This window comes from Hemiscyllium ocellatum, chromosome 47 (genome assembly GCF_020745735.1).
Source record: "Hemiscyllium ocellatum isolate sHemOce1 chromosome 47, sHemOce1.pat.X.cur, whole genome shotgun sequence".
NCBI classification, from domain to species: Eukaryota; Metazoa; Chordata; class Chondrichthyes; order Orectolobiformes; family Hemiscylliidae; genus Hemiscyllium; species Hemiscyllium ocellatum.
In genome coordinates, this window is record NC_083447.1 from 4,036,499 (window position 1) to 4,063,265 (window position 26,767).

At 40.5% G+C, this 26,767-nt stretch overlaps 1 protein-coding gene across 1 annotated transcript in view; it reads right to left on the bottom strand.

Annotated features, from left to right (window-relative positions):
- Positions 1–26,443, bottom strand: part of LOC132836592 (alpha-actinin-1-like) — a 108,021-nt gene extending 81,578 nt beyond the window's left edge. The window contains exon 1 of the mRNA XM_060855974.1: positions 25,915–26,443. Within this exon, the coding sequence (XP_060711957.1) occupies positions 25,915–26,040 (126 nt within the window). The 5' untranslated portion in view covers positions 26,041–26,443. The remainder of the gene's footprint in view (positions 1–25,914) is intronic.
- Positions 26,444–26,767: the final 324 nt, after the last annotated feature.

Genomic DNA, 26,767 nt, shown 5'->3' on the forward strand with positions numbered 1-26,767 from the left:
GCTGAGAGATAAATGGAAGGGGAGGGGAGATAGCTGAGAAAGTCAATGTCTGGATATTTAGTGTAAACTTTTTAACCCTCTAAGACAAATTATTGACGAGGCCTGTGTACTAACGGAATAGCTCCAGTTAGCAAACATTTCCTATTAAGGCAGAAAAATCCAAAGTATTTAGTGGAGAAATCCTGCTAATAGCTCCGCTGTGTCTCAGTGGCAACAGTTCAGAAAAATGTTGGACAAAAGGTGACAGGCTGCATTGGAACATTGAGGAAATAACATTTCACAAATTCCTGGCAATGACATCTTGGTGCCTGTTAGTTTTTTCAGCAAAACTATATAAATGCATTATTTGGTACCTTACCAGACCAAGCTAAGTAGAATGTCAAACGTAAATCACTGTTCCTTCATCATACCACTATTTCTGGAATTTGACCACAATATGCATTTGCTACACACATAAAGGAATGCGGCTTCAGCAAAAGTTAGGAACAAACTGAAAACTGTCCACTGAAAAGATACAAGGAAAACTTGTACTTCCATGTTTTTCTTATCAATTAGTCTAGCAATAGAAAAGGGTCAATTTAAGGAGGTACAGTAGAGGGGGACTTAAGTCATATGTCATCAGTCATTGAATTTGGCAGGAGAAGCTGAGCGCAACTGTAGCATATTATCCTCAGCTTTATTGAAGACAGAATGCAAGGAGGAGGAAGTTGTGCTAAAACACTTTCAGCCTCAACTGGAGTATTTGGGGCACCACACTTTAGGAAAATGTCAAGATATCAGGAGAATTGCAGAAGGAAAAATAAATCACAACACAGTTCCAAGGATAAGGAACTTCAGTTACAAGACATATGTTTTCTTTGAAAAGAAGGTTGAAAAGGAGATTTAACAGAGGCATTCAAAAATCCGAGACAACGGGACAAAGTAGATGGAGGAAATGGCTCCAGATCAAAAGAACATTTTTTAAAATGTATCTGCATTCCTCCTTTTGCCAATTCCAAGATGCCCCCTTTCCCCACAATGTTGGTTAGATCTGGAATGCACTGCAAGGCATGGTAAAGGCAGTTCAATCAAGGCTTTCAAAAAGAGCACTAGATCATCTGAAAAATAATACACTGTTTCCAGGGAAAAAATTGGGAACAGCATGAAGAGAATTTAAACCCTTGGGACAGCCAATGCAAGCATGAGTCAGTATGCCTTGTTTTAGACTTTCACAGTTCTGATTCCGTCAACCTAATTCCATCTGAAATACTTGTACTGAACCATGAGCAAATCCACAAAAAAGCTGGACCATAGAAGTTTACACCAACTGCAAAAATCTTAATGAAAATTATACCACTGCCATCTAGAAGAATATTAACAACAAAGACATGAGAACATCACTACAAGTCTATGTCACTAATTTGTTATAATCACCATTCAAAATCCTGAAACATCCTCCCCAATGGCTTTGTGGGTATATTCACATCAAATGGACCATATCATGGTCCAAAGACAGCAGTTCACTACTACGCTCAAGATGGAATAGGGTATGGGCAATTAATTTTGGACTAGTCAGCAACAACCACATTTCATGAGTGAATTTAAAAATGTGATGCTAACATATGTTTCAAAGTATGAATGTGCATATTCCCTGTCCCTGGGAAGCAGTTACTTTTATTAGTGAATCTATAGCCAGTATCTTGGGAGGGGACAGAAGAGAAAGATTTCTCAAGATACCATTTAAGAAAAATGAGATTCCCGAAGTGACCTGCATCCAATAGCACAGAAATCATACAATTGTTAAGCAATATCTAAAAAAAGTGAGATTTCAAACAAAGCTGTTAAACCACATTCCTTTAGATCTGTAAAATTGTCAAAGTTAAAATGCAGATTTGGGAGCTACAAAACAAAGGTGTACAGGGACAGGTAACAAAAAAAAACTGATGATTATCTCAAAAACCCAAGTAAGAATGAAACAAAAAACTATACAGAGACTTGCTAACTAATTAAAATAACTGAATAGAACTCAGTAAGAGGGATGTGCAATGTACCTCAGATTCTGAGAGATCAAGTTCCTGAAGGAGTAAGTATTGAAATTCAATCTAGTAGATTATCTAGTTGAGAGAAAGACACTTAGCTTGGCTTTCATGCTAAATGCCATGTATTAAGGCATTTTGACAAAGTTTTTAGTTCATCTAAAATTTAGAAGCTAGGTGAAATGCGTTCAATATCTTGGTCCAAAATAATCATTGCCTTAGTGGCAGCTGGATAGCTACAATGCTGTCTAGTTAATGTAATCCATAGGCAAAAACACTTGTTCAAAATGTGAAAACTTAAGAAAATGCAGAGTCTGGAATGATCACATTGCTAAGTCAGTTCAGTGATCTGTACGTGTCTTGGAAGCGAGTGAGTTGAAACATCCAAAAGCCAAGCTAATAAATATCTATGTTTAATTATGCTGGCAGAAATAGAGTTCACTAGATAAAAAGAGCATCCAAAAATCAACCAGATGACATATGGTACCTCTGCTATCTGAGCTAGCTTGAGTTGATCAAAATTTAGTTTCATCTAAGTTAAAACTGATCATACACACATTTCATTCTATAAGAAAAAGAGTAGCAGTACATTTGGCTCCTTGAATCTGCTCTATGATTTGACCACTCATGTGTACAGCATGGAAATAGACTTTGGTTCAACTTGTCCATGCCAAGTAGATATCCTAAACTAATCTAGTCCCACTTGCCCATATCCCTCTGAACACTTCCTGTTCAGATGACTTCTAAATGATGCAATTGCACCAGCCTCCTCCATTTCATCTGGCAGCTCATTCCACACAGGCACCACCCTCTGCATGAAAAAGTTACCTCATGTCCCTTCTAAATCTTTCCACTCTCACCCTTAACCTATGCTCTCTAGTTTTGGACTCCCCTACCCCAGGGAAAAAGGGACCTTGTCTATTTACCCTCTCCATGCCCACAATTTTATAAGCCTCTGTGAAGGTCACCCCTCAGCCGTTGATGCTCCAGGGAAAACAGCCTCTTTCCCTATAGTTCAAACTCTCCAACCCTAGCAACATCCTTGCAAATCTTTCTGAACCCTTTCAAGTTTCACAACATCCTTTCAATAGGATGAGACCAGATTCCAAAAGTGGCCTAATCAATGTCCTATACAGACATAACATTATCTCCCAACTCCTCTACTTGATGCTCTGACCAATAAAAGGAAAGCATACCAAATGCCTTTTCACTATCCTATTTGTGGTTTCACTTTCAAGGAACTATAAAGCTGCACTCCAGTCTCTATTCAGCAACCCTCCCCAGGACCTTGCTATTAATCACTCACGCCCATTAGCCCTTTATTCCTTGATCAAGAATCTCTCTCAGCCTTAAACTATACACAAGGACTCTGCCCGCACTGCTGTGGCATGGGCTTCCCAAAAAAAAATTATAATCTCTAGGAGGAACTCCTCATGACTTAAACTGGCAGCTCTTTATTTTGAGGCTATTATTATGGACCAGACATCCTCAAAAAAAAGTGTTAAAAGGTGATGACTCAGTCCATAACTTTTATTTACTAGACGTTCTAGATGCATGGCCACTTGTTAGTCTACACAATGTTCCTCAAAACAACTGAAACAGTATAGTTAAAATACAACAGGAATTTCAAACAAAATAGCTTAATTGGAAAACTTAACAGAATAGATACATTACCTATTACTGATCAACTATCTCAATGTAGCCTCAAAACAAGTGCTTTGGCAAAAAGGCAATTTTAGAAATCCTCTCTGGTTGCTTCTGAGAGAAAAAAAATAAGTGAACTAAAACTAAAATCTAGAAATCCTGATCTGAGAGCTGCCCACACCCATCCAGACTGCTTTTGTTCAAGCCTCACAAGCTCTTTACTTTCCTGGCATTCCAACTAGACAGCTCTGTACCCATCTTAAAACCTCTGCAAAAAAAAAGAGAAACCACACCATCATCACGAGACCCAAAAACATTAAATTCTGGATCAGATAGTATGCATGGAGAGAGCTTGCAAACAAACATTGAGTCTAAAATGACTCCGATGAAGGTTCAGAATAAGAACCTTTCTCTCTCCATAGATGATGCCTGACCCACTGATTTCCAGCATAGTTTTCAGTACAGATTCCAGCATCTGCACAATTTGCTCCAACATCAACTCTTCTCCCCAGAGGTGCTGAAAAGCCTGGAGTTTCTTCAACTTTTTTTTTGTTTAGCTTGCCTACTGAGGCAGACAGAATTTCTAAAAACATTTTATAGTGGAACAAAACAGAACTTTAGTACAGAGAATTTGTCTATGCAATTGCCTGGTACACTAGATAAGTTTAATATATGGGTATAAACAAGTAGTTAGAAAGACAATTGGAATGTTGTTTATTACTAGGAAAAACAGGATGTTCTACTACAATCATACAAGGAATTGGTGAACCACATCTGGTGGCGTTCTCGGCAGCATTTTGGTTTCTTATTTAATGCAACCCATTATGATGTTGGGAGTTCAGAGACAAACATGTACAATAGGGGGTGATACCACGTTATAAAAAGGTTGGCTAGCTTGGACATGTATACATTAGAATTAAGAATGAGAGGTAATTAAGGATGAGGAGGATGGGAGGGGAGACACACGACAGGGTAGATGCTAAAAAGATGACACCCTTAGAGAGAGTGACTACAACAAAAGTAACAGCTTAAAAATAAGAGAACTTTGAGAATCATAAGTGCGTGGCATTATCTTCCCAAGGCATTAGACAACAAAGTAAAATGGAGGTCATACTCAGTTCAACTAGAACAGGGTGGAGGGGCAAAACAGCCTACTCCTACTTCAGGAGCCACAGACTATCCTTTTTAAAAAAAAAGTACTTTGGGGCAATAAAGTACTTTTTGAAGTGCAGTTACTGTTGGAACACAAATGCAAAGTTGCAACAAATAGCAACAATAACTAGATTTTAAGTAATGCTGATTGGAGAAAAACACTGACCAAGATAATATGGATAACATCCACATACTTCAACATTGGAAACAGGCTGTTGGGTCAACAGCTGAGGGTCACAAAATTCACCTTAGTATGGTACAGGAGTTTCAGTCTAGATTTTAGTGCCTGAAGCCTTAAAGCCACGACTTGAACCACAATCTTAAATTCCAGCAATAGTGCCAAATGAGGTATAAAATGATAAGCTCTATATTCTGAAAATAAGAACTTAATTGACTCATGGCATCAGCCAAAGCTTATATCTGGCTCAGTGCAAAGTGCTCCGCTAACTTGAGTACAGTCAAGGGACTACTAGACAGAATGGTTCACAAAAGAAAGGTAACAAGCGTATGTGGGTCTCATCAATGTAGATGTCTACAGTTTCTGGCTTGGCAGAGACAAAAAGCTCAGAATAGCCTACTCAAATGATCAAACTAATACATGGACAATAGAAGCCTGAAGTCAGGCACCCTCAGTCTTCATTGTTCTAAATTTAGCTACCAAAAAAGTGGAAAATGTATCAGGATAGGAATCCTTTCCTTCAACTACACTACAAACTAGAAGTGATTGCATTCCTCAGATGATTTTTAAAAGAAAAAAGTCTGCACACATTTTCATCTCAAATACTGTATTGGAAACCTATTTCAAACACCAATCCATTATCCATCTTATAAACTCAGTATTGAAATTTCAGAGGGACTAACATATACTTTAAGGTCTACAACAGAGTTCAACAGGAACTTCAATCAGTATTTACCGGGGGGGGGGGGGGGGGGGGGGGGGATGTTAACTTCAAGATGCTGTACTTATGTTTAACAGAAGGTTGTAATTTCAGAAGCAGAGTAATGAGTCAGTTTTTGTAGCATCTCCCAAAAAGGTTAGCTGAATATTCATCGCACTAGCAATTTTGTAAATTTGATTAGGCAAAGCTGGCAGAGAACATCTGTATATCAATCACCCAGGAAAAACAATGGCATAGTGGGTCATGTCAATGGATAAGTAATCTAGAACCTCTCACTAATTCTTTGACATGTCCAAATAACATCATGGTAGATAACAAAATTTAGACAATAAGACATGGGCAGAAATTAGGCCATTCAGCTGATCGAGTTTACTCCACCATTCAATCATGGCTTATGGGGCTGAAAAACCTATTTTCCCATGTTCTCCCTGTGGCAATCAAGAACTTGACCTGGCCTCCAGAGCCTTCTGTGGCAATGAATTCCAGATTCACCACACTCTAGCTGAAGTTGCTTCTCCCTACATCAGTTCTAAAAAAGGTCTTCTTTTTATTCTAAGGCTGTGCCCTTGTTTCCTCGTCACTCCTGCCTTTGGAAAGATGTACCCAACATCCACTCTGTCCAGGCCATTCAGTATTCTGTATGTTTCAATTAGATCCCCTCTCATCCTTCTAAATTCCATCAAGTATAAACAAGAACATTTGAGGATTCTGGGTTAAACCTTTCTTCCTGGGATAATTCTCATGAAAACTCCCTTTAGACCCGCTCCACAGTCAATACATCATTTGATGGGGTCCAAAATTGCTTGCAACACTAAGTGTGGTCTGACCAGAGCCTCAGAAATACATCGCTGCTTTTGTCATTCATCTCAAGAGGACTAGAATTACAACATTTTATTTGCCTTCCTAACCACCGACTCAACCCGCAAGTTTACCTTAAAAGAAACCTGGACCAGGACTCTCAAGTCTCTTTGCACTTTAGATTTCTGAATTTTCTCCCAGTCAGAAAATAATCTATGAATTCACATTCAAGAATACAGGGAATCAAATCTGACAAATCTATTTGAAATGAACCATTTAGTTCACTAGGTGACCTTTCCAAAAACAAAAAATCTGCCTTCCATACATGGTGTGGCAAGTGATGCAACACCAGGCATACAGCAATATGGTCAACTCAAACGGTTGTCAGTAATAGACTAGCAAATCACTCATTAGAATAACCAACTGCAAAATCTAAATAGAGTAATACTGGACAGACCGCCTGACATTGACCCAACAGCAAAAAACAGGCTTGATGACCCTACAAAATCATTCTCACCAACATCTGCAGACTTGTGCCAAAACCAAAAGCACAGACTAGTCAAACAACTAGCATGACATGGTATAGTTTAAAAATCACAACAGCAGGTTATAGTCCAAAAGGTTTATTTGGAAGTACTAGCTTTTGGAGCACTGCTCCTTCATCAACTACCTGAAGGAGCAGCACTCAAAGCGAGTGATTTCCAAATAAATCTGTTGGGACTATAACCTGGTGGTGTTGTGTGCTTTTTAACTTTGTACACCCCACATCGTTGCAAAGTTTGTGCAAGTATGACTATGTCCATACCACCCTGGGCATGCCCTGTCCCACTGACAGTGGTGGCATTATTTCATATAGTTGTGTAGAGTGTTTCAGGAATTTGCAATATTAACTCTAGACCCTAGGAAATCATGCGGCATCATGACAAATATGGACAAGGAAGCATCTCAATTATCACCTCCAATTTGATAATTTGAACATTTGGGAGGAAACTGGTGGCAAATACACTTCAAATGTTGATCCCATGTGTGGCTTAGAATCACCACCACTGACGAAGCTGACAGAGTCCTTAAGGACATAGCAACTAAAAACTGGGTCTGCGGCAGGCGATGGAACAGAAGGGAAAAAAATCTTGACCTCATCCTCTTGAATTGTCGCAGATGCATCTGGCCATGATAATTTCATGGAGTTTTAGCAAAACTTCCCTAATTTTATATTCTATCCCCTTCAAAATAAGGTCACTTCATTTTCCTTGCCTATTAGCCACTGAACTTGGATGCTAGCTGAGACATTCACTAAGAGGCCGCCCAAGTCAGATCCATAACTTTCTGCAGTCTTTCTCTGTTTAAATAATATGCAACTCTCCTGTCCTTCCTGTGAATGTGCGTAACCTCACTACACCATCCCATCTGCCACATTACTTCTGCCCTATTCACCACTTGCTCTCCCACCTGATATCATCTGCAATCTTGGCTATAGTACATTATTTCCTCAAAGACATAACACATTTTAAATAAGTGTGGCTCCAGCACTGAAATCTGTGGCACATCACTAGTTACAGGTTGCCATCCCAAAAATACCTTTATTCCAAAATATACTACCAACACCATGGGGCCTTTAAGTAGCCTAACATCCTTGCTACTTATCAAATATTCTGATAAACCAAATATATTATAGATTTTCCCTGCCTGATTCCTGCTTGTTACATTCTCAAAAGAATTCTAATTAATTTCTAGTAAATTTTCTGGCATGATTTCCCCTTCATGAAGCCATGCTGACTTTACTTGACCATATTATGTATTTTTAAATATTCTGCTATTATTTACATCCTTTAAAACAGACTAAAATTTTCTCAACAATACACATTAAGCTAACTGGGCAATAGCTTCCTTTCCAAAATGAAAGTCTTATTTAAAAAATCCTCTGGAACATTTCCTATCCACCAAGAATTGCTAGCAGCCATGATGTGGAGGTGACAGTGTTGGACTGGGGTTGACAAGAGTTAAAAATTATAAAACCAAGTTTAGTCCATCAGGTTGGACTGTAACCTGGTGTGGTGTGATTTTTATACTTTGTAAATTGCTACCAGTGCATCCATGATCTCTACAGATGCTTATTTCAACATTCTAGGATGCATCCCATAACTTCCAACCCATAAAGATACTTCATTTTCACAAGTGAAAAGATTCTCATAACTTAAAATACATCAAATCTTCAGCAGTTGTATGGTTAATAAACAAACTTGCACACAAATTGTTTTTAACTGCTAGCTTAAGTGTATTGGAGGAAATTATAACCAAGTGGTATACTTAAATAAAGTTGACAGCTTTGTTGAGCCTAGTCAAACTGACTGTTGGCCAGGAGTGAAACTTCAATGAGCAGAGAGAAACTCTCAAAGTGATTTTCTTTATTTAAATCCACAAATCTTACTTCGACCAATAAAGTTAATAAATTCTCACAGAAAGGTAGACATGAGAACGGAATATTGACTCAATTGCTGTATAACTCTTAAGGATTAAAAAAAAATTTAAAAGCGCAAAGCTAACGCGTTCAATAATCACTCTGGTTGTTCACCGCACGTTCTGTTCTGGACACAACCATAAACATTTAAACTGCGCCATTTTCTCTTTGTATTTTATCGCCGGATGTAACTTCCTGCCACTTGATTCATCTTTGGAAAAACGAGTTCAAAACTACTTCAGCTGCAGAACAGAAAAGCGTATATAAAAACAAAATCTTCGTATAAAAGAGTCCCGGAATTTCACGATCAGCGAAAAGATTGAAAGTAACCCCTTTGAACTATCCACCCAGCTCAATGAAGTATTTAAATACATTCAAACACGTTACGCGACGTAAGCGCGGCGCTAATTTAAATATAGTTAAAATTCGCAACACCACGTTATAATCCAACAAATTTATTTGAAAGTACTTAGCCGGCACACCGAAAGCTCGTGCTTCCAAATAAGCCTATTAAACTATAACCTGGTGTGGTGAGATTCTTAACTTTGTCCTTTCCAGTTCAACACCAGCGCCAAGTCATAATTTATATGCAAGTTACACTAATTTAGTTAACGCATCGCTATCTATATGCTTCCGCGGATATCAAATTGCATGTGTTTTTAATAAAGCACCCCTCAAAACACCAGGAACTGCTTGTATTCTACCGAAATGAAAATTAGCAGGGTCAATTCGATAGGTAAAAACAATGACTGCAGATGCTGGAAACCAGATTCTGGATTAGTGCTGGAAGAGCCCAGCAATTCAGGCAGCATCCGAGCAGTAAAATCGACATTGTGTTCCTGATGAAGGGCTTTTGCCCGAAACGTCGATTTTTACTGCACCTCGGATGCTGCCTGAACTGCTCTGCTCTTCCTGCACCACTAATCCAGGATCAATTCGATGTCATTTAAGAATGTTTGAACCATTTGTAAAGGGACATACCTATAAACAAAGACAACACCCATTTATTTTGGATAAGAATTTAAGTTGCACCGGGTAACGACAGTCCCAGAAACTTTCGTCCTACTATGGAAGCTTAAGAATGTTAACTGAGGGGGGGGGGGGGGGGGTCAGATTTTCGTTCAAATTCTCCATATTAGATTTGTAGGATACTGTTCCTTCCACGATACAGGGAATTTCTTGTAATTAGACCTGTTGGATAGTCATCGCTAGCGCAGGTCGATTTTATCCGGGGGTCTTAGATCTGCCTCTATATACTGTCCCTAACAGAGCTGCAAGACTCCCACGGTTGTATTAAAGTTTTGTCCTGGTCTTCATATCCTGGACACCCTCTTACAGCCAATTTGGAGTTATAAAATTATAGAATCCCTACAATGGGGAAGCAGGCCATTCAGCACATCAACTCCAGATGAACCCTTTGAAGACCATTCCACCCAGACCCATTTGCACGCAAAATTCCAAAAGTGGCCTAAACCAATGTCCAGTACAGCCACACCAGGACGTCTGAACTGCTATACACAAATGCACTGACCGATAAAGGAAAGCATACCAAACACATTCTTCACTATCCTATCTGTTACTCTACTTTCAAGGAACAATGAAGCTGCACTCCAAGATCTTTGTTCAGCAATGCTGCCCAGGACTTCACCATTAAAGTGTATACATGCTGATTTGCTCTTCCAAAATGCAGCACCTCACATTTAACTAAATTAAACTCCATCTGATCAAGATCCTGTTGTACTCCGATGTAATCATCTTTGCTGACCATTACACCTCCACATTTTGGTGTTATTTAAAAATTAACTATCATCTACATTCACATTGAAGAAAAGCAGTATCTTTGGACTATAGGAGGAAAGAATTGCAAATGTCCACCATTGGAAAAGCACAGCAAGTCAGACAGCATCCAAGGAGCAGGAGAATCAATTTCTCAGGCTTAAGCCCTTCATCAGCCCTATATCCCTAACACTTCAACTCTGATCTCCAGCATCTACATTCCTCACTTTGTCCTAGAGGTGGTCCTAGGGACTTCCTAGAGAGTGGGAACTGTGATTCAAGGCATTTGATAACAGGCTGAAGTGGCACGGTGTTTAGCAATGCTGCCTCACAGCACCAGCAACCTGGGTTCAATTCCAGCCTCTGGTGACTGTGTGGAATTTGCACATTGTCACCGTGGGTCTCCTCCCACAGTCCAAACTTGTGTAGTTTGGTGAATTGGCCATGCTAAATTGCCCATAGTGTCCAGGGATCTGTAGGTTTGGTGCATTAGTCAGAGCAAATGTAGAGGGAAATGGGTTTGGGTGGGTTATTCTTTGGAGAATCAGTGTCAACTTGTAGAAATAGGCCATTAGGCTCAACATGGTAGGGATACTAGGATTCTGTGAAACCCACATGGACACAAAATGCAAATTCCACATGCTTGCCAGAGTGTGGAATCGAACCATGGTACCTGATGCTGCAATGCTAAGTACTGAGCCACTTCACCGTCTAATGCCTTGAAGCACAGTTCCCATTTTCTAGGAATTCCCTTTCCAAATTTACTCAACGTACTACTGCCACCTCTTCCAACTCCCCGCTACAGGTAGTTGCTCTTTCCTTCCAATACTGGACTTCTTTTCAGTCCCATTTATTGACAAATACCATCTGACCTACATTCTGGAATTTTGAGTGTAGGTTTGCTTGCTGAGCTGGAAGGTTCATTTCCATATGTGACTGCCAGACTACTCAGACCCCTTGACATCATGGTAGCCCACAAACCCACTAAAACAGCAGCCAATGAACTTGAAAGGCCCTATACAGACAATGAACAAAACTAATGTCATTTACAAAATAGCGTGCAAGGACTAACAAACTGGCAGAAAACTAGCCATCAGGATACACGAACACCAACTAGCCACAAAAAGACATGACCCTCTCTCACTAGTATCCTCACATACGGATGAGGAAGGTCACCACTGACTGGGACAACACATCCATCTTAGGAGAAGCCAAACTAATGCGCGAGAATTCCTAGAAGCATGGCATTCCAACCAGAACTCTATCAACAATCAGGAGTTAGACTCCATCTACCTCCACCCGAGAAAAAAAACCGGAAGTGACTTCACCACAGGAAATATCACCACAGGAAGTGATATCACCAACCCAAAGAAACTCAAATATATAAATAGGAAGCAGAAATTTTCAGCATTGCTTCGCCTGAGGCCCACTGAAGATGTTACCTAGTAGGGTAACGAAACATCTGGAGATGAACCTTCCAGCTCATCAAGCAAACCTACAACCAAAACCTCAACCCGAGCTACAAATCTCAAAATGCGCTATTCTGGAATTCTTCCTAAATCTCATCTTCTATAAAAGTAGTCTAAAATGGTGCTGATTCTGACACCCATTTTCTTTTGACTGATTAAAGCACCATTTCAGCATCACCCTCCCAAAAGTCCATTCATAAACCAGCTAGCACTTTATAATACATACGTTTTTCCATTCTACTAACAGCCCACAGACAGATTTATTGCACTCCATTCACAATTTGGCTGAAATAGTAACCAAGTAACATAACTATGTCTAAATTCCTGACATAGGACAAGAAAGTAGAATTAAATACATGGTGATCTGTTAAAGTAGTTTAACCAGGATAAGTAGAATTTTGAAAGAGCATAAATAGCCAGGAATGATGTTCATAATGGAATGACATAACATCGTAAAGCAAATTATAACAGTTTACTCAAGAGATTTTCACATCATGACCAGCTCAATTTTGGATCAAATGAAGAGTTATTACTTGATGGAACACAAGTTTTGTTTTATATTAGACCTGTATTTCCTTAATATAAACTGTCAATAAAGTTACATTTAGTGAGTTTTTCTGACATTCCAAGACTCTTGAAAAAAGAGTAAGTGAGGACTGCAGATGCTGGAGATCAGAGCTGAAAATGTGTTGCTGGAAAAGCGCAGGTCAGGCAGCATCCAAGGAGCAGGAGATTCGACGTTTCGGACGCCGAATCTCCTGTTCCGCTGCGCTTTTCCAGCAACACATTTTCATCTCAAAAAAGGAGTGTCAATGAAGGATGAAAGCAAACAAATTAGCAAGACTGATTAAAAGCTTGGCTCAGGATTGCATTGAAAAGAAGGATCTTTGCAGAAGACGACAATTGGGAGGGAATTCCAGATTTTAGAATACAGACAACCAATCACGACTACGAATGGCGGACTGCAGATATATAATGTGGAGAAATGCAGACCAGAGATCAATGATATCGCTCAAAAACAACTGAAAACAAATTAATTTGAATGGCTAAAGTATTGTGACACTTGTTACATATCCGACATAATCCAATATAAAGACAAAGAACGCCAATGAATAACGCCAACACAAATTGACAGGAAATATTTCATGTAAAAAAAGTACATATGACAGATCAAAGCATTGCCTACACAGCAGCAACCTATACAAGTACACTATGAGCACATAATCCAAACGGATGACTCAGTGCAGAATTGAGGGGCTGCTTAAATTGGATTGGAACCTTTGAGATACACCGATAAAACCTGAAAATGTCTTCCCTATGGTACATCTTCAGCTGAAAGGCTGTGTCTTGGACAATAGCCACCCCCAACCAACTGCCAATGAACAAGCAATTCAAGATGAGCAGTTTCTAAACACTTCTCTACAAGTACTACATACTAAGACATGCTTGAAAAAGCAATACACAAGCTTTAAATAACAATAAAGCAATGAACTACAGATAAAGGTGATCCCAACTGATGTTACTATTGAACAAATCAGATCACCGAATTAAAAAACCCAAGCCAAATTAATTTAACATGGTGGATTTTTACAGAAATTTAAGCATGCCAGGCTACAAATTTGACTTTCACCATACAGAAAGTGTGCAAAAGAAAAATATACGAACTAGACTATCTACATAAATAGTTTAAGCCTAACATTATCATTTGGCATTTACTCCTCAGTGAATCAAATTCAGATTTTCCTTTGGTTCTCAAACCTGTATGTTTACTTAACTACTCTTGAGTCTGGTCCTGAGAACTGCAAAGTTTTGACTAATAAATCTTCCTCAGTTGAGAAACCAATGCAGACTTCTAACCAAACACTTCTGGTCTGGATGTTTTTGTAACCTGAAAACCTCATACCAAAGCTGGGGCATCCCCTCAATTGCTCTGAACCAACTCTTTCCTAGGAGAAATTATTCTTTCATCTGACTCCAGTCAGGTCTACTTCAAATTGACTAAAAAAAAACAAACCTGCTCATCTAGCTTCTGAAAGTTAAAGGCTTTGCTTTTGTTCCCCTCACCCATCAAGATCCATCCATATAAGCTTCCATTAATCCCAGAGGATAGTTTAGTCATCTCCTATAAAACATGCTGGTTAAAAAATCATGCATCCATGAAATGCTTACCTAGTTAATTAAACCACTTCACACTAACAGAGCTGAAAAATGTGTTGCTGGAAAAGTGCAGCAGGTCAGGCAGCATCCAAGAAGCAGGAGAATCGACGTTTCGGGAATAAACCCTTCTTCAGGGATGAGGAGGGTGAGCCAAGCGGGCTAAGATAAAAGGTAGGGAGGCTGGAATTGGGCGAGGGGCATTGGGAATGCAATAGGTGGAAGGAGGTTAAGGTGAGGATGATAGGCCGGAGAGGTCAGGAAGAGGATTGTAGGTCAAGAAGGCAGTGCTGAGTCAGAGGGTTGGAACTCCACGATGAATGCAGATTTCTCCAGCTTCCTCACTTCCCCTCCCCCCCACCTTATCTCAGTCCCAACCCTCGGACTCAGCACCGCCTTCTTGACCTGCAATCTTCTTCCTGACCTCTCCACCCCCACCCCCTCTCCAGCCTATCACCCTCACCTTAACCTCCTTCCACCTATTGCATTCCCAACGCCTCTCCCCCAAGTCCCTCTTCCCTATCTTTTATCTTAGCCTGCTTGGCACACCCTCCTCATTCCTGAAGAAGGGCTTATGCCCGAAAAGTCGACTCTCCTGCTCCTTGGATGCTGCCTGACCTGCTGTGTTTTTCCAGCAACACATTTTTCAGCTTATCTCCAGCATTTGTAGTCCTCACTTTCTCCTTCACACTAACAGACCAAACCCATGTGCCATTAGTTTAAACTTGAAACTTGTTAACAGTACATGTACAAATCATATTTCATCTCTGAAAAAACATTTGTGGAGAGGAAAACAGTTTACCTCAAGTCAAGTCAGTCAAGGGTGAAACATTAGCAATGATGCCTGGCCTGAGTTTTCAGATTGTTGTCGCTCTCATTTAAGCTTTTCCATGTAACCCCATGAAATAAAAGTAGGCAACAACCAATTGTCTTAATAAAACAGTTCATCTATTGAATACAAATGAATACTTAAAAGCTCAAGAAGGTGTTAATGATAAAGATCAATGAACGAGTGAAACAGATCAGAAAGCCAGTTGTGAAAATAGCTCCAAAGCCCTTACGGTGCAGAGGTAGAATCTCTACATTTGGAAGGCTGGGGTACAAGTCTCACCTGCTGTAGACGTGTATGATGACAGTCAGAGACGTACAGCATGGAAACAGACCCTTTGGTCCAACCAGTCCATGCCGACCAGATATCTACAATTCCCTGTTCTTGGAATCAAAACCTGAATGCACCCATTTTGAATTTAACCTCCAGATTTGCTTCCTTAATAGTTTACAAACTATATTAAGTTTCTTAAATGCTTGTCATATCCTTTTTGAAAACAGTTACTTCTAATGTTGATAATAAACTAACGGGGAAAAAAAAAACAGAACTCTGGAATCAAAACTGAAAGGGAATGCTGGAATTAAGCAGTTAAGTCTTTGTTTTGAGTTACCCCTTCAGTGCAGCATTTTGAATGCAGCAATTCCATACAATAACTTTGCTTTTCATTTTAAAAACAATGACAAGTGAGGCAGCTAGGAATTACAAAAGAACATATGAGACAAAAACAAGAAATTAGGCACCCATGCCACAAGCTCATTGAGGATTGTTTGAGTTACCCAGTTGAGTTGCTGCAACTATATATTCTTACAATATGGGTGCATTTTTAATATACCAATTTAATAATAGAGTACTAATCAGTTTGCAAAGAATGTTACAGTTTTTCAGTTGCTTTGCGCATAAGCATGCCAAAGACTTTAGGTAGTGGGAATACAATAGCAACAGTTGTGCAGATAAAATGCATGGGAAACTAGATCATCCGGTGTACTTTAAAAAATCATTTTCTACACCTATTACAAAAAAAGTGTATGGATCAATGACGTCTTAATTCCTACAATGAGATTCCTTAAAAAAAATGCATTAATTCAATTCAAAAACAGGTAGGAAAGTTTGGGGGGCAGGGGGCACAAAGAAGAGGACGGAGGAGGTTTGAAAGGCCCCACTTCTGCTCCCAATTGGTATGCTCATATTGACCAAAATTAGTCCCAGAAGCAACTGGTTTTCATGTCTCAATATAAAACTGACATTAAATGACAAACAAAAAAAAAGTTAATTGTGAAAGACCTACACTGTTTATAGTATTTTGATAAGATCAGTTATCGGCAAGCTCTTGCTACTTGTCATTGCAGACTAGGTCTCAGGAGACATGCTAAAATGCCCCCTGCATTCCTCTAATATTTTAGATTTGAAGTATGACACTAGTCTTGAGCATGGTAGGCCTAGCTGTGACAGCAAATAATAAATTCAAGAGGAAAATTTAAAAATCTGCTATACTGGTCCATACAGTTTCTATTAATAAAATAATCACTGATGGCAATAAAACTTCGTACTTTAAAGTTGAGCTAGTCAAACATGGTTTGACTAAATAGGCTGACTTTGCAGTTTCCCAACTCACTAGCCTAACTATGCAGAAAACTCATGCAGTAAAGTTTAAACAGCGTGGTCTAATAAGGCTTATACTACAAAATGCAAGATCTGTTCATCTAGTCGGCAGTGACGAGCAAATAGCTGCATTAAAGAGGCATTTAGACAGGCACACGAACAGTTAGGGAAGAGGGGGATACAGACCACATGTAAGTAGATGTAATTAGTTTAGAATGGCATCATGATTGGCACAGACATGAGGAGCCAAAGAGCCTATTCCTGTGCTGTAGAGTCAGATGTACAGCATAGAAACAGACTTTTCAGGCCAAACCAGATATCCCAACCTAATCTAGTCCCACTTACCAGCACCAGGTCCATGTCCCTCCAAACCTTTCCTATTCATCTACCCATTCAGATGCCTTTTAAAAGCTGCAATTGTACCAGCCTCCACCACTTCCTCTGACAGCTCATTCCATACATGCACCACTCTCTGCATGAAAAAGTTGCCTCTTAGGTTCAGGATGAGGGGAGAAAGATATGAGACCTATGTCCTTGAATTCTGGATTCACCCTATCCCAGGGAAAAGACCTGATCTATTTATTGTATCCATGCCCCTCAATTTTATAACTCTAAGGTCATCCCTCAGCTTCTGAAGCTCCAGGGAAAACAGCCAAAGGCTATTCCACTTTTCCCTATAGCTCAAACCTGGCAACATCCTAGTAAATCTTTTCTGAACCCTTTCAAGTTTCATAACTTTCCAATAGGAAAGAGACCAGAATTGCACACAGTATTCCAAAACTAGCCTAACCAACGCCCTGTACGGCCACAACATGACCTCCCAACTCCTGTACTCAATACTCTGACCAATAAAGGAAAGCATACCAAACGCCTATCTACCTGCGACTCCACTTTCAAGGAGCTATGAACCTGCATACCAAGGTCACTGTTCAGCAACACTCCCTAGGAACTTACCATTAAGTCCTAAGATTTGCTTTCCCAAATTGCAGCACCTTGCATTTAGCGGAACTAAAATCCATTTGCCACTTTTCATCCCATTGGCCCATCTGATCAGGATCCCATTGTAATCTGAGGTAATCATCTTCATTGTCCACATCATCTCCAAGTTTAGTGTCATCTGCAAACTCACTAACAATACAATAGCCTTGATGGCCAAAATTTCAAGTCATAATGGATGAGATACATACTTGAAATTAAAAGCCAATCATGCAATCGCTTTGCTAAAATAAGTTATTGCAGGTGCTGAGAATATGCGAGCATGTTTATGTCCAGTCTAAAAAGGTTTCTTCAGCATTCACCAATCTTCAACAATGAACCAAAATAAAATTCAACTTTTAATAGTAACAAGACTTCTCATTCCAGAAATGCTGCCAGACATGCTATTTCTTGCATTTTGTTTTTATATAATAGTATCACTAAGATTTGCAACAGTAAATCTCAACTTTAGTTACAGATTGGAGGCCAACTGGCAGTCCCCAGGATGTGGAAGTTAGCTCATGGTATTATTATCTAAAGCCTCAGATATCCTTTTTTATAAAATCTGGTATGGCAGACTGCACAGCGAACCGCAACATACACATTCTAAACCACCAGTTGCAACTTTGCTTTTCAGAGAAATGTAGAAAAGAGAAATAGGCTAGTCAGCCATTTGAGCCTGCTCTGCCATTCACAAACAGGTCTGATCATGAATTGCATGAGACTGCTTCTATATTAACCCCATATCTTTTGATGTGTTTAGGTCAAAGTGCTATATGCAACTCCTTCTTGGGAGTCATACAATGTTTCACCCTCGACAGCTTTCTCTGACAGAAAATGTGGGCTCACCGCTCTGGAGTGAATAAACTGAATTGGTTAGGGCAGCTAAGATTGTATTTGCTGGAGTTTAGAAGGGATGTGGAGGAGGATCTCACGAAAACCTATAAAATTCTAACAGGACTGGACACGGTTGATGCAGGCAGGATGCACCCGATGCAAGGGAGTCCAGAACCTGGAGTCACAGTCTAAAGATATGGGGTATTTATTCCTATTTTAATTTTGTTTGCCAGCTTGATTTCTACCAATCACAATACAATACCCCAAATCCCACCCTTTAGTTTTACACAATTAGGGGGACTTCTGGAAAACCTTTTGAAAATCCAAATAAACTACATCCATTGGCTCCCCCTCAAAATCTACTAATTACATCCTCAGAATTTTGTTGATTGGTAAAGGATGAAGTCTGGTTTATTGCGGTCAAGTGTATCTAACTACAATGAAAAGTTTTGTTTTCAAGCAGTACAGACCGAAGATTTTAAGAACATACAGAGCACAGGGTGCTGAGACAGAGTAAAGCATATAGATTACACTGCACAGTGGGTGCACAAAGCAAGACCAACATTATCTGAAGTTAGAGAGGTCCATCCATTAGTCTAATAATAGCAGGGAAAAAGCTGTTCTCAAATCTGTAGATGCATATTCAAGGTTCTGTATTTTCTGCCTGACAGAAGAGATCGTAAGACACCATTACTAGGGTGAGATGGGATCTTTGATCTTGGCAGCCTTTCCACTGTTAAGGCAAAATGTAAACTGAGTCCATGATTGGAAGATTGGCTTCCGTAATGGTCTAGGTTGTGCACACAACCTTCTGTGGTTTCTTATGGTCCTGGACAGGGCAGGTCCGTACTGTGCACTGTTAGTATGCTTTCTTTCGTAAACTTATGTTGACTGTCAGGTCCTGACACCTTTTAAACGGTACCAAGAATCCAGATGACTACTACTGCGTCCTCTATTTCTAGGGTCACTTCTTTAAGTACTTTTATGTAGTTTATTAGGGTCTGAGGATTTAATCCAATCAATATCCCCAACTTCATTTCCCTATTCTCAATTTCCTTCACGCCCGCCTAGATTGTTCTTGACAGCGGTTCAGCGAGCAGAGTTTGTTTAATCGGCAAACAATAGACACGATCAGCATTGGAAATGTCTCTTTATATAATGTTTCTATTGGGACCCTAAGATTTCCTTTGGATAATCCGAATATCAATTATCCGAAATTCAGACAACTGACATTCAGATAACAGAGGTTCCTCTGTATATGCCATAAAAGAAAATTTAAAAGTTCATTCATAGCAAGAGTCTCACAGCCTGGCTAGCAGTTATTGCTTGTCCCAAATTGCCCTCCAGGCAGTGATGAATTGCCTTCTTGAATCCTTGCAACCCATATGCTGCAGCTTGGCTTAAATGCCGTTTGAGACGGAATTTCAGAATCTTGACCCAGTGACACTGAAAGAACAGGGATACATTTCCAAGTCAGGGTGGTGCACAGCTTGGAGGGGAATTCACAAGTGGCAATCCCATCCATCTGCAGCCTTCGTCCTTCTAAACAAAGTGTTTGAGTTTGGAAGATGCGAAGGACTGGGTTGTGCATTGGATTGTGCAGTTGGCACACACTGTTGCTTCTGACTGTCGATGGTAGAGGGAGCTGAATGGGGTACCAATCAAGCAGGCTGCTTTGTCATGGATGATAGCAAGCTTGGGTGTTGTTGGAATTGCACATATCCAAGGTGGGGGGGGGGGGGGGGGGGGGGGAAAGAAAGAGTATTCCATCACATACCTAAACATGCCTTGTAGATGGTGGTCAGGCTATGGGGAGTCAGGATGTGAGCCAGGCTGCAGTATTCCTAGCCTCAGCAATGAAGAGTCATCAAGACTCTAAACATTAACATAGATCATTATACTGCAGTATAGGTCCTTTGGTCCATGATCTTTCACTGACCTGTGAAACTAATCTGAAGCCCATCTAACCTACGCTATTCTATTTTCATCCATGTTTATCCAATGGCCATTTAAATGCCCTTTACGTTGGCAACTCTACCTACTGTTGCAGGCAGGGCATTCCACACCCTAATAACTGAGTAAAGAGCCTCTGACATCTGACTTCTATCTATCATCCCTCAATTAAAGATCACATCCTCTCATGCTAGCCAGAGGTGAAAGGCTCTCACCGTTCACCCTATCGACTCTTCTGATCATCCTGTATGTCTCTAAGTCACCTCTCACCTCCTCCTAATACCTTCCCGCCATATCAGGCAACATTCTGGTAAATCTTTTCTGCACCCTTTCCAATGCTTCCACATTCTCCCTGTAATGTGGTGACCAGAACTGTATGCAATACTCCAAGTGCGACCATATTAGATTTGTACAGTTGCAACATTACCACATGGCTCCCAAACTCAATCCCCCCTACCAATAAAAACTAACACACCAAATGCCTTTTTAACAACCCCATCAACCTGGGAGGCAACTTTCAGGGGCATATGTTCATGGACTCTGATCTCTCTGCTCACCCACACTACCAAGAATCTTACCATTAGCACAGTACTCTGTATTCCCATTACTCCTTCCAAAGTGAATCACTTCACACTTTTCCATATTGAAATCCATTTGCTCTCTGGAGTTGCAGAGAGCTTTTTTTTTGCAGTGAGATTCCAGCTTCTGCAGTAATTTGTTCCTACATCCTGTTTCTGCAGGTCTCACCCAGTGCTTGGGTTGACACCAAATGTTCCATCTGGTTTCATTCCTTTGAGACTTTGTCGTCATTTATACAAACGAGTGGCTTACATGCCATCTCAGATGGCAGTTGAGAGTCAGTCATATTGCTGTGCATCTGGAGTCACATGTAAGCCAGACTAGGTAAGGACGTCAGATTTCCTTCCTTGAAGGAGATTCGTGACTTTAAGAATTGGTTTATGGTACCCACAAACTTAATCTTGTACTCTATTTTCTGTCTCAGAAAATCAATCCCTTCCTCCTCTTTTTCTGAATTCTAAATTGTTCCAACAGCTCAGGTTTTGCTGCTTTTGTTAATTGTATGCCTCCTCCTAACACATCAATTTCCCTTTAAGCCATGTCCTGGCAACATTTCTGATTAAGGTTGTATCAGACAGGAATCAACAAATACTGCAATTCACCTATGCACCCTGAAAGTTTGCTATTGCCTTTCCACTGTCATCCTAGTTAACGTTTCCCAATTTATCACAGCAAACTTGTGCCCTACTATCATTGTTTCTTTTATTAAGAATTCAGAACCCTAGACTCAAATAGTTACATTACTCTCTTGATGGGACTTCTATCTTATTGTGGTTGCACAATAGGGTGCACACAACCAGATTGCCAATTTTACTTCGCATTACACAATAACTCCCTCAACGGCTGAGGAAATTCTACACTGATCAATTCTGGACAGGTTTGTTGAACAGTTAAAAGAACTCACTGACTCTATTCCTAAGTGTATTTGAGTGTAATTATTTAAGTAACCACAAAAACCAACCTTCAACATTTAGGGGATACAATTGCTCATCTCACTGCCGCACACTTCAGTTTCAACATGATCCAATACTGCAGTGTGTTAATACCATGCTCTGCTGAAGCCAGTTACATTAATGAACACGAAATATATAAAGTCTTAAATTGCTTGATAAGTGTTAAGCTTTTCTCAGCTTCTTAAACACAATTGGTTAAATCCAAGGTTTGCGAATGAGTAGCAACTAAGCATAACAATAAACGTGGTAGTAAGTCACTGCTTTCAGATGTCAGATCCCTACAAACTAAATTTAAAGAAACTAACATGCTGTTATTCTTAAGAATGTAAAATGGTTTTCCAATAAAATTATGCAATTTGCACTCAATCCAAGGTGATCTAATCTTCCAAAAAATGTCTATAGAGATAATAGAGTACCAATGTCTACAGTTTAGTTTTTGCATACATTCCAGTTGGACTACACTATCATGTACCTACAAGATCAGAGGGTCTTTCATCTTTGGGGACGTGGTAAATCCTCAACTGGTTCTGTGCAAGTCGCTACTCTTTTAGAAACAAGACTCCAAATCTATCCAAGCCTACTGTAACAAGGTGGAGAAAGTGAGGTCTGCAGATGCTGGAGATCAGAGCTGAAAATGTGTTGCTGGAAAAGCGCAGGTCAGGCAGCATCCAAGGAACAGGAAATTTAACGTATTGGGCATAAGTCCTTCCTGATGAAGGGCTTATGCCCGAAATGTCGAATTTCCTGTTCCTTGGATGCTGCCTGACCCGCTGCGCTTTTCCAGCAACACATTTTTAGCTACTGTAACAAGGTTCAAATTTCAGATTGGTTGGCTCAAAAAAATTGTTTAGATCAGCAACTTTTAAATAACTAGCATTAGCACAATGATCAGGTCCACTTCAAGGGAAACTTACAAAACAACTTTGTGGAAGTAAAGTCTCAGAAAAGACATCGGTACAAACAAGAAGATTAAAAACTTCATGTTAGCTGACTAGCAATTCAAACTGTGGGCAATTACATTTTCAGGATTAATTCATAGAAGTTTTTGATGCTTTAAAGCCTCACTCAAAGTAAAAAAAAAGTTTTTATACACACTAATTCATACAGGTACTGCCTTTACAGGATGTCAGAAAAGAACAGCAATACCATCTCCACAAAAGAGAACTGACCAGAGAAAGTAGTAACGGAATTAAAGATACTGCTGAAAATAAACACCAAAATCTGCAAAAGGCAGGGCAGAATTCAGCTTATTGTCAGAACAGCAGTTAACTGCTAATAGATTGGCAGTGCCCATTCCCAGATTTTGATTTTCAGCATTTAATTTTATCACAAAATCCTCCTAAATCATGACTACAGTATAATTTGAAGTTCACCATCAGGTCAATTGTAAGGTTTGCGAAAAGGCAGCAAGCTTGTGCTCAGGTGTAAGCAGAAGGATTAGAAGAGTCTACATTAAAAGATGGCTTGAAACTTCAGACTGCAATTCCAATCAATCAATAAAAAAAAGCATATTTTCAACTTTTGAAGCTGCCAAGCTTCAACTGTTCAAATGTTAGTTCAACCAGCTATACAAACTGTATTTTAAGTCAAAGGTTAAGCTAGAGTAAGAACCTCTAAGTTGATATGAAAACCAAGGCTCAGAATTATAAAGAATGACAAAAACAGATGACTTGCCCTACTTACATAGTTGTCCACACAATCAAAATTGAATGACGTTGTTTTAAAAAAAAGAAAGACATCACCACCTTACAAAATAACAGGAACAGAAGCTGAAATAGTCAATTTGCTGGAATAATACCGATCACTTTATACTGCCAAAGTCAATCAGATCAGGGCAAAGTCTATTCAGGCTAGTCATGGCTGAGGGTGCCGGTGTTGGCCTGGGGCATACAAAGTTAAAATCAGAGTCGAGTGTGTGGGGTGCTTTAAAAACCACAGGTCAGACAGCATACGAAGAGTGGGAAAGTCGACGTTTCGGACAAAAGATCTTCATCAGGAATTCCTGATGAGGAGCTTTTGCCTGACAAGTCAACTCTCCCACTCATCGTATGCTGCCTGACCTGCTGTGCATTTCCAGCACACACACACTACTTCAGATTTTAAAATCAAACTGATGGCAGTCATGCCTTCAGCAGCCTCAGTCTTGAGCTTTAGAGTCACCTTCAGATCCCATCTTCACCACAGGACTCCTTAAAACTACTTTCAGTCAAGCTTCAGACCATGTGCTTTAAAATCAACTGAAGTGGCTCAATATCAAATTTGTGTTTATATTACTGCTGCAAAACACTTTGGAAAATCTCATTGCAAAGAGAGAGAATTTAAAAAAGGGAAGCTGAAATATGATGATATTTTAAAATCAAAACTGTTTACCAACAAACTTCCAATTTTAAAAATAGCCACTCCATGCCTTCAAAATTTTGGATAAATACAATTAGTAAAATGGCTTTCATCACATTCAAGACTGCAAAGTTACCTTCATGCAGCCCACTTTCAAACTCCTCACAACATTGAAATACAGAAGAAAATGTACACATTTTAAAAGTATAAACAGTGCAGAATATAGATGTTTCCTTCCAGCATGTGGGTGCTGAATTTTGGTAGGGCCAGACTTGTCCACTTAAATGATATGGTCTGGGGAGCATTGCTGAACAAAGAGACCTTGAAGTGCAGGTTCACAGTTCCTTAAGAGTGGAATCACAGATAGATAAGAGTGTGAAGGTGGCATTTAGTATGCTATCCTTTATTTGTCAGTGCACTGAGTATAGGAGTTGAGATGGCATGCTGCTGCTGTACAGGACATTGGTTAGGTCACTTTTAGACTACTCGGCTCAAATCTGGTCTCCCTGCTATAGAAAGGATGTTGTGAAGCTTGGAAGTGTTCAGAAAAGATTTACAAAGATGTTGCCAGGGTTAAAGGGTTTGAGTTAGAGGTAGAGGCTACAGCTATATTCCTTGGAACAGAGACCAAAGGGTGACCCGTATAAAAATTATGAGGGACATGGATAGGGTGAATAGTCATGGCATTTTCCTCATGGTAGGGTAATCCAAAACATGAGTTAATGGTTAGAGAAGAAAGAAATCTAAGGGGTAACTTTTTGTCAGAGGGTGGTGCATGTGTGGAACAAGTTGCCAGAGGAAGTGATGGAAGCAGGTACAATTACAACATTTAAAAAGGCATCTGAATGGATATACAAAAAGGAAGGGCTGAGAATGATTTGGGCCAAATGCTGTTAAATGGGACTACACTAATTTGGGATCTTGTCAGCATGACCAAATTGAACTAAAGGGCCTGCTTCTGTAACTATAATGTTCAAGTTCAGAAATCAAAATTGAAGTTGTTTGGTTCAAAAATAAAAGAGCCACAAACTGAATTAGAGACAGTTTTCAAAAATCCAGACTATTTTCTGCCAACAGAACAGCGCAGCCACAACAGTAGTGATCCATAATTTCAGACCACCAGGTTAACAGGCGTGTCACATACCTACACACCTAGAATTAACAGAGCTCGAGTAGTGCGCTGCAGAAAGAAGCTGGTGACGTTTGCAAGAAAACGCCGTTGACTGCACAAATCAGTTTTGCGCTTTGAAAAGACGGGGAGGAGAGGAAAGCAAAAGAAAGGGAAATAAACATTCCCCTACAAAGCTGGGAGGCCTTATGCAATCCAAATGCATTGCACGTGGAAGTGATGTCCCCCCCCACGGCCTTCACCTTTCCTCCTCCGCATAATCAAGTGTCTTGCCAAATTAAATTTAAGGATGTGGCCGGGTGGGATGCTGCCCTTTTAGGGGTTTAAAACAAAAAAATAAGTGAGAGTAGCTACTCACCTTCCGTTGCTGTCGCTCCCAGGCTGGGTCCAGCAACAGGTCGCGGTCCCAATCCTCCTCGGGCTGCATGTAGTCCCCATGGTTGGGCTGCTGCAACTGCGAGTTGGCTTCGTGATAGTCGACCATGTCCGGTGCGAGCAATAGAGTTTGAAAGGGGTGGGGAGGAGGGGAGGGAGGAGGGAAAAAAGAAGCAGAAAATCAATGCAAGACTCCACCAGGTGTGGCAAACCGGGAGGAGAAAAAGTCACCAGAGAGCGGCGCGGTTTCAATCACGATCGGCCGTCGTCTCGACAAATGCCGATGCAAACACGCACGGAGGAAGAGGGCGGGCAAGGGCAGCGAGCTTCGACTGGAAAGCTTATCTTCTTTGCCCCCGGGTTCGGCTATTGTGCGACGAGAAGGTCCAAGACGCGATCCTTCACCAGCGGCCGCTCGCTCTCCGTCTGTCTGCCCTCGCGCTCCGCTTCTTGTGCCTCCCCCACTTCCGCCGTCTCGCTCGCTCGCGCAAGCGCGCGCAGCTCGCCCTCAAACTCAAAAGAAAACGGTCGCGGCTGGGGCGGGGCACTTCGACGCCAACGCGCCTGCGCTTGACTATTCTCCGCCCCACCTCCTCCACGCACTCTACCCCACCCTCCCGGCCGAAACCCACTACTGCAATTCTGCGCCTGCGCATTTCTCCCACCTCAAGCCCATGGGCGGGATTCTTTCGTTGTAGGCGTCGACCGTTTCTGTCTCGTCCCTCCCCTTATTGCCCCCGAGGGCAGGTAAGAGTTAAATGCGTCTAAAGGAGTGGTGCCCCTCACAAATAGAAATTGCAGGAGGAGACTTGGCAGGTGTGGAGAGACGGGGTTGG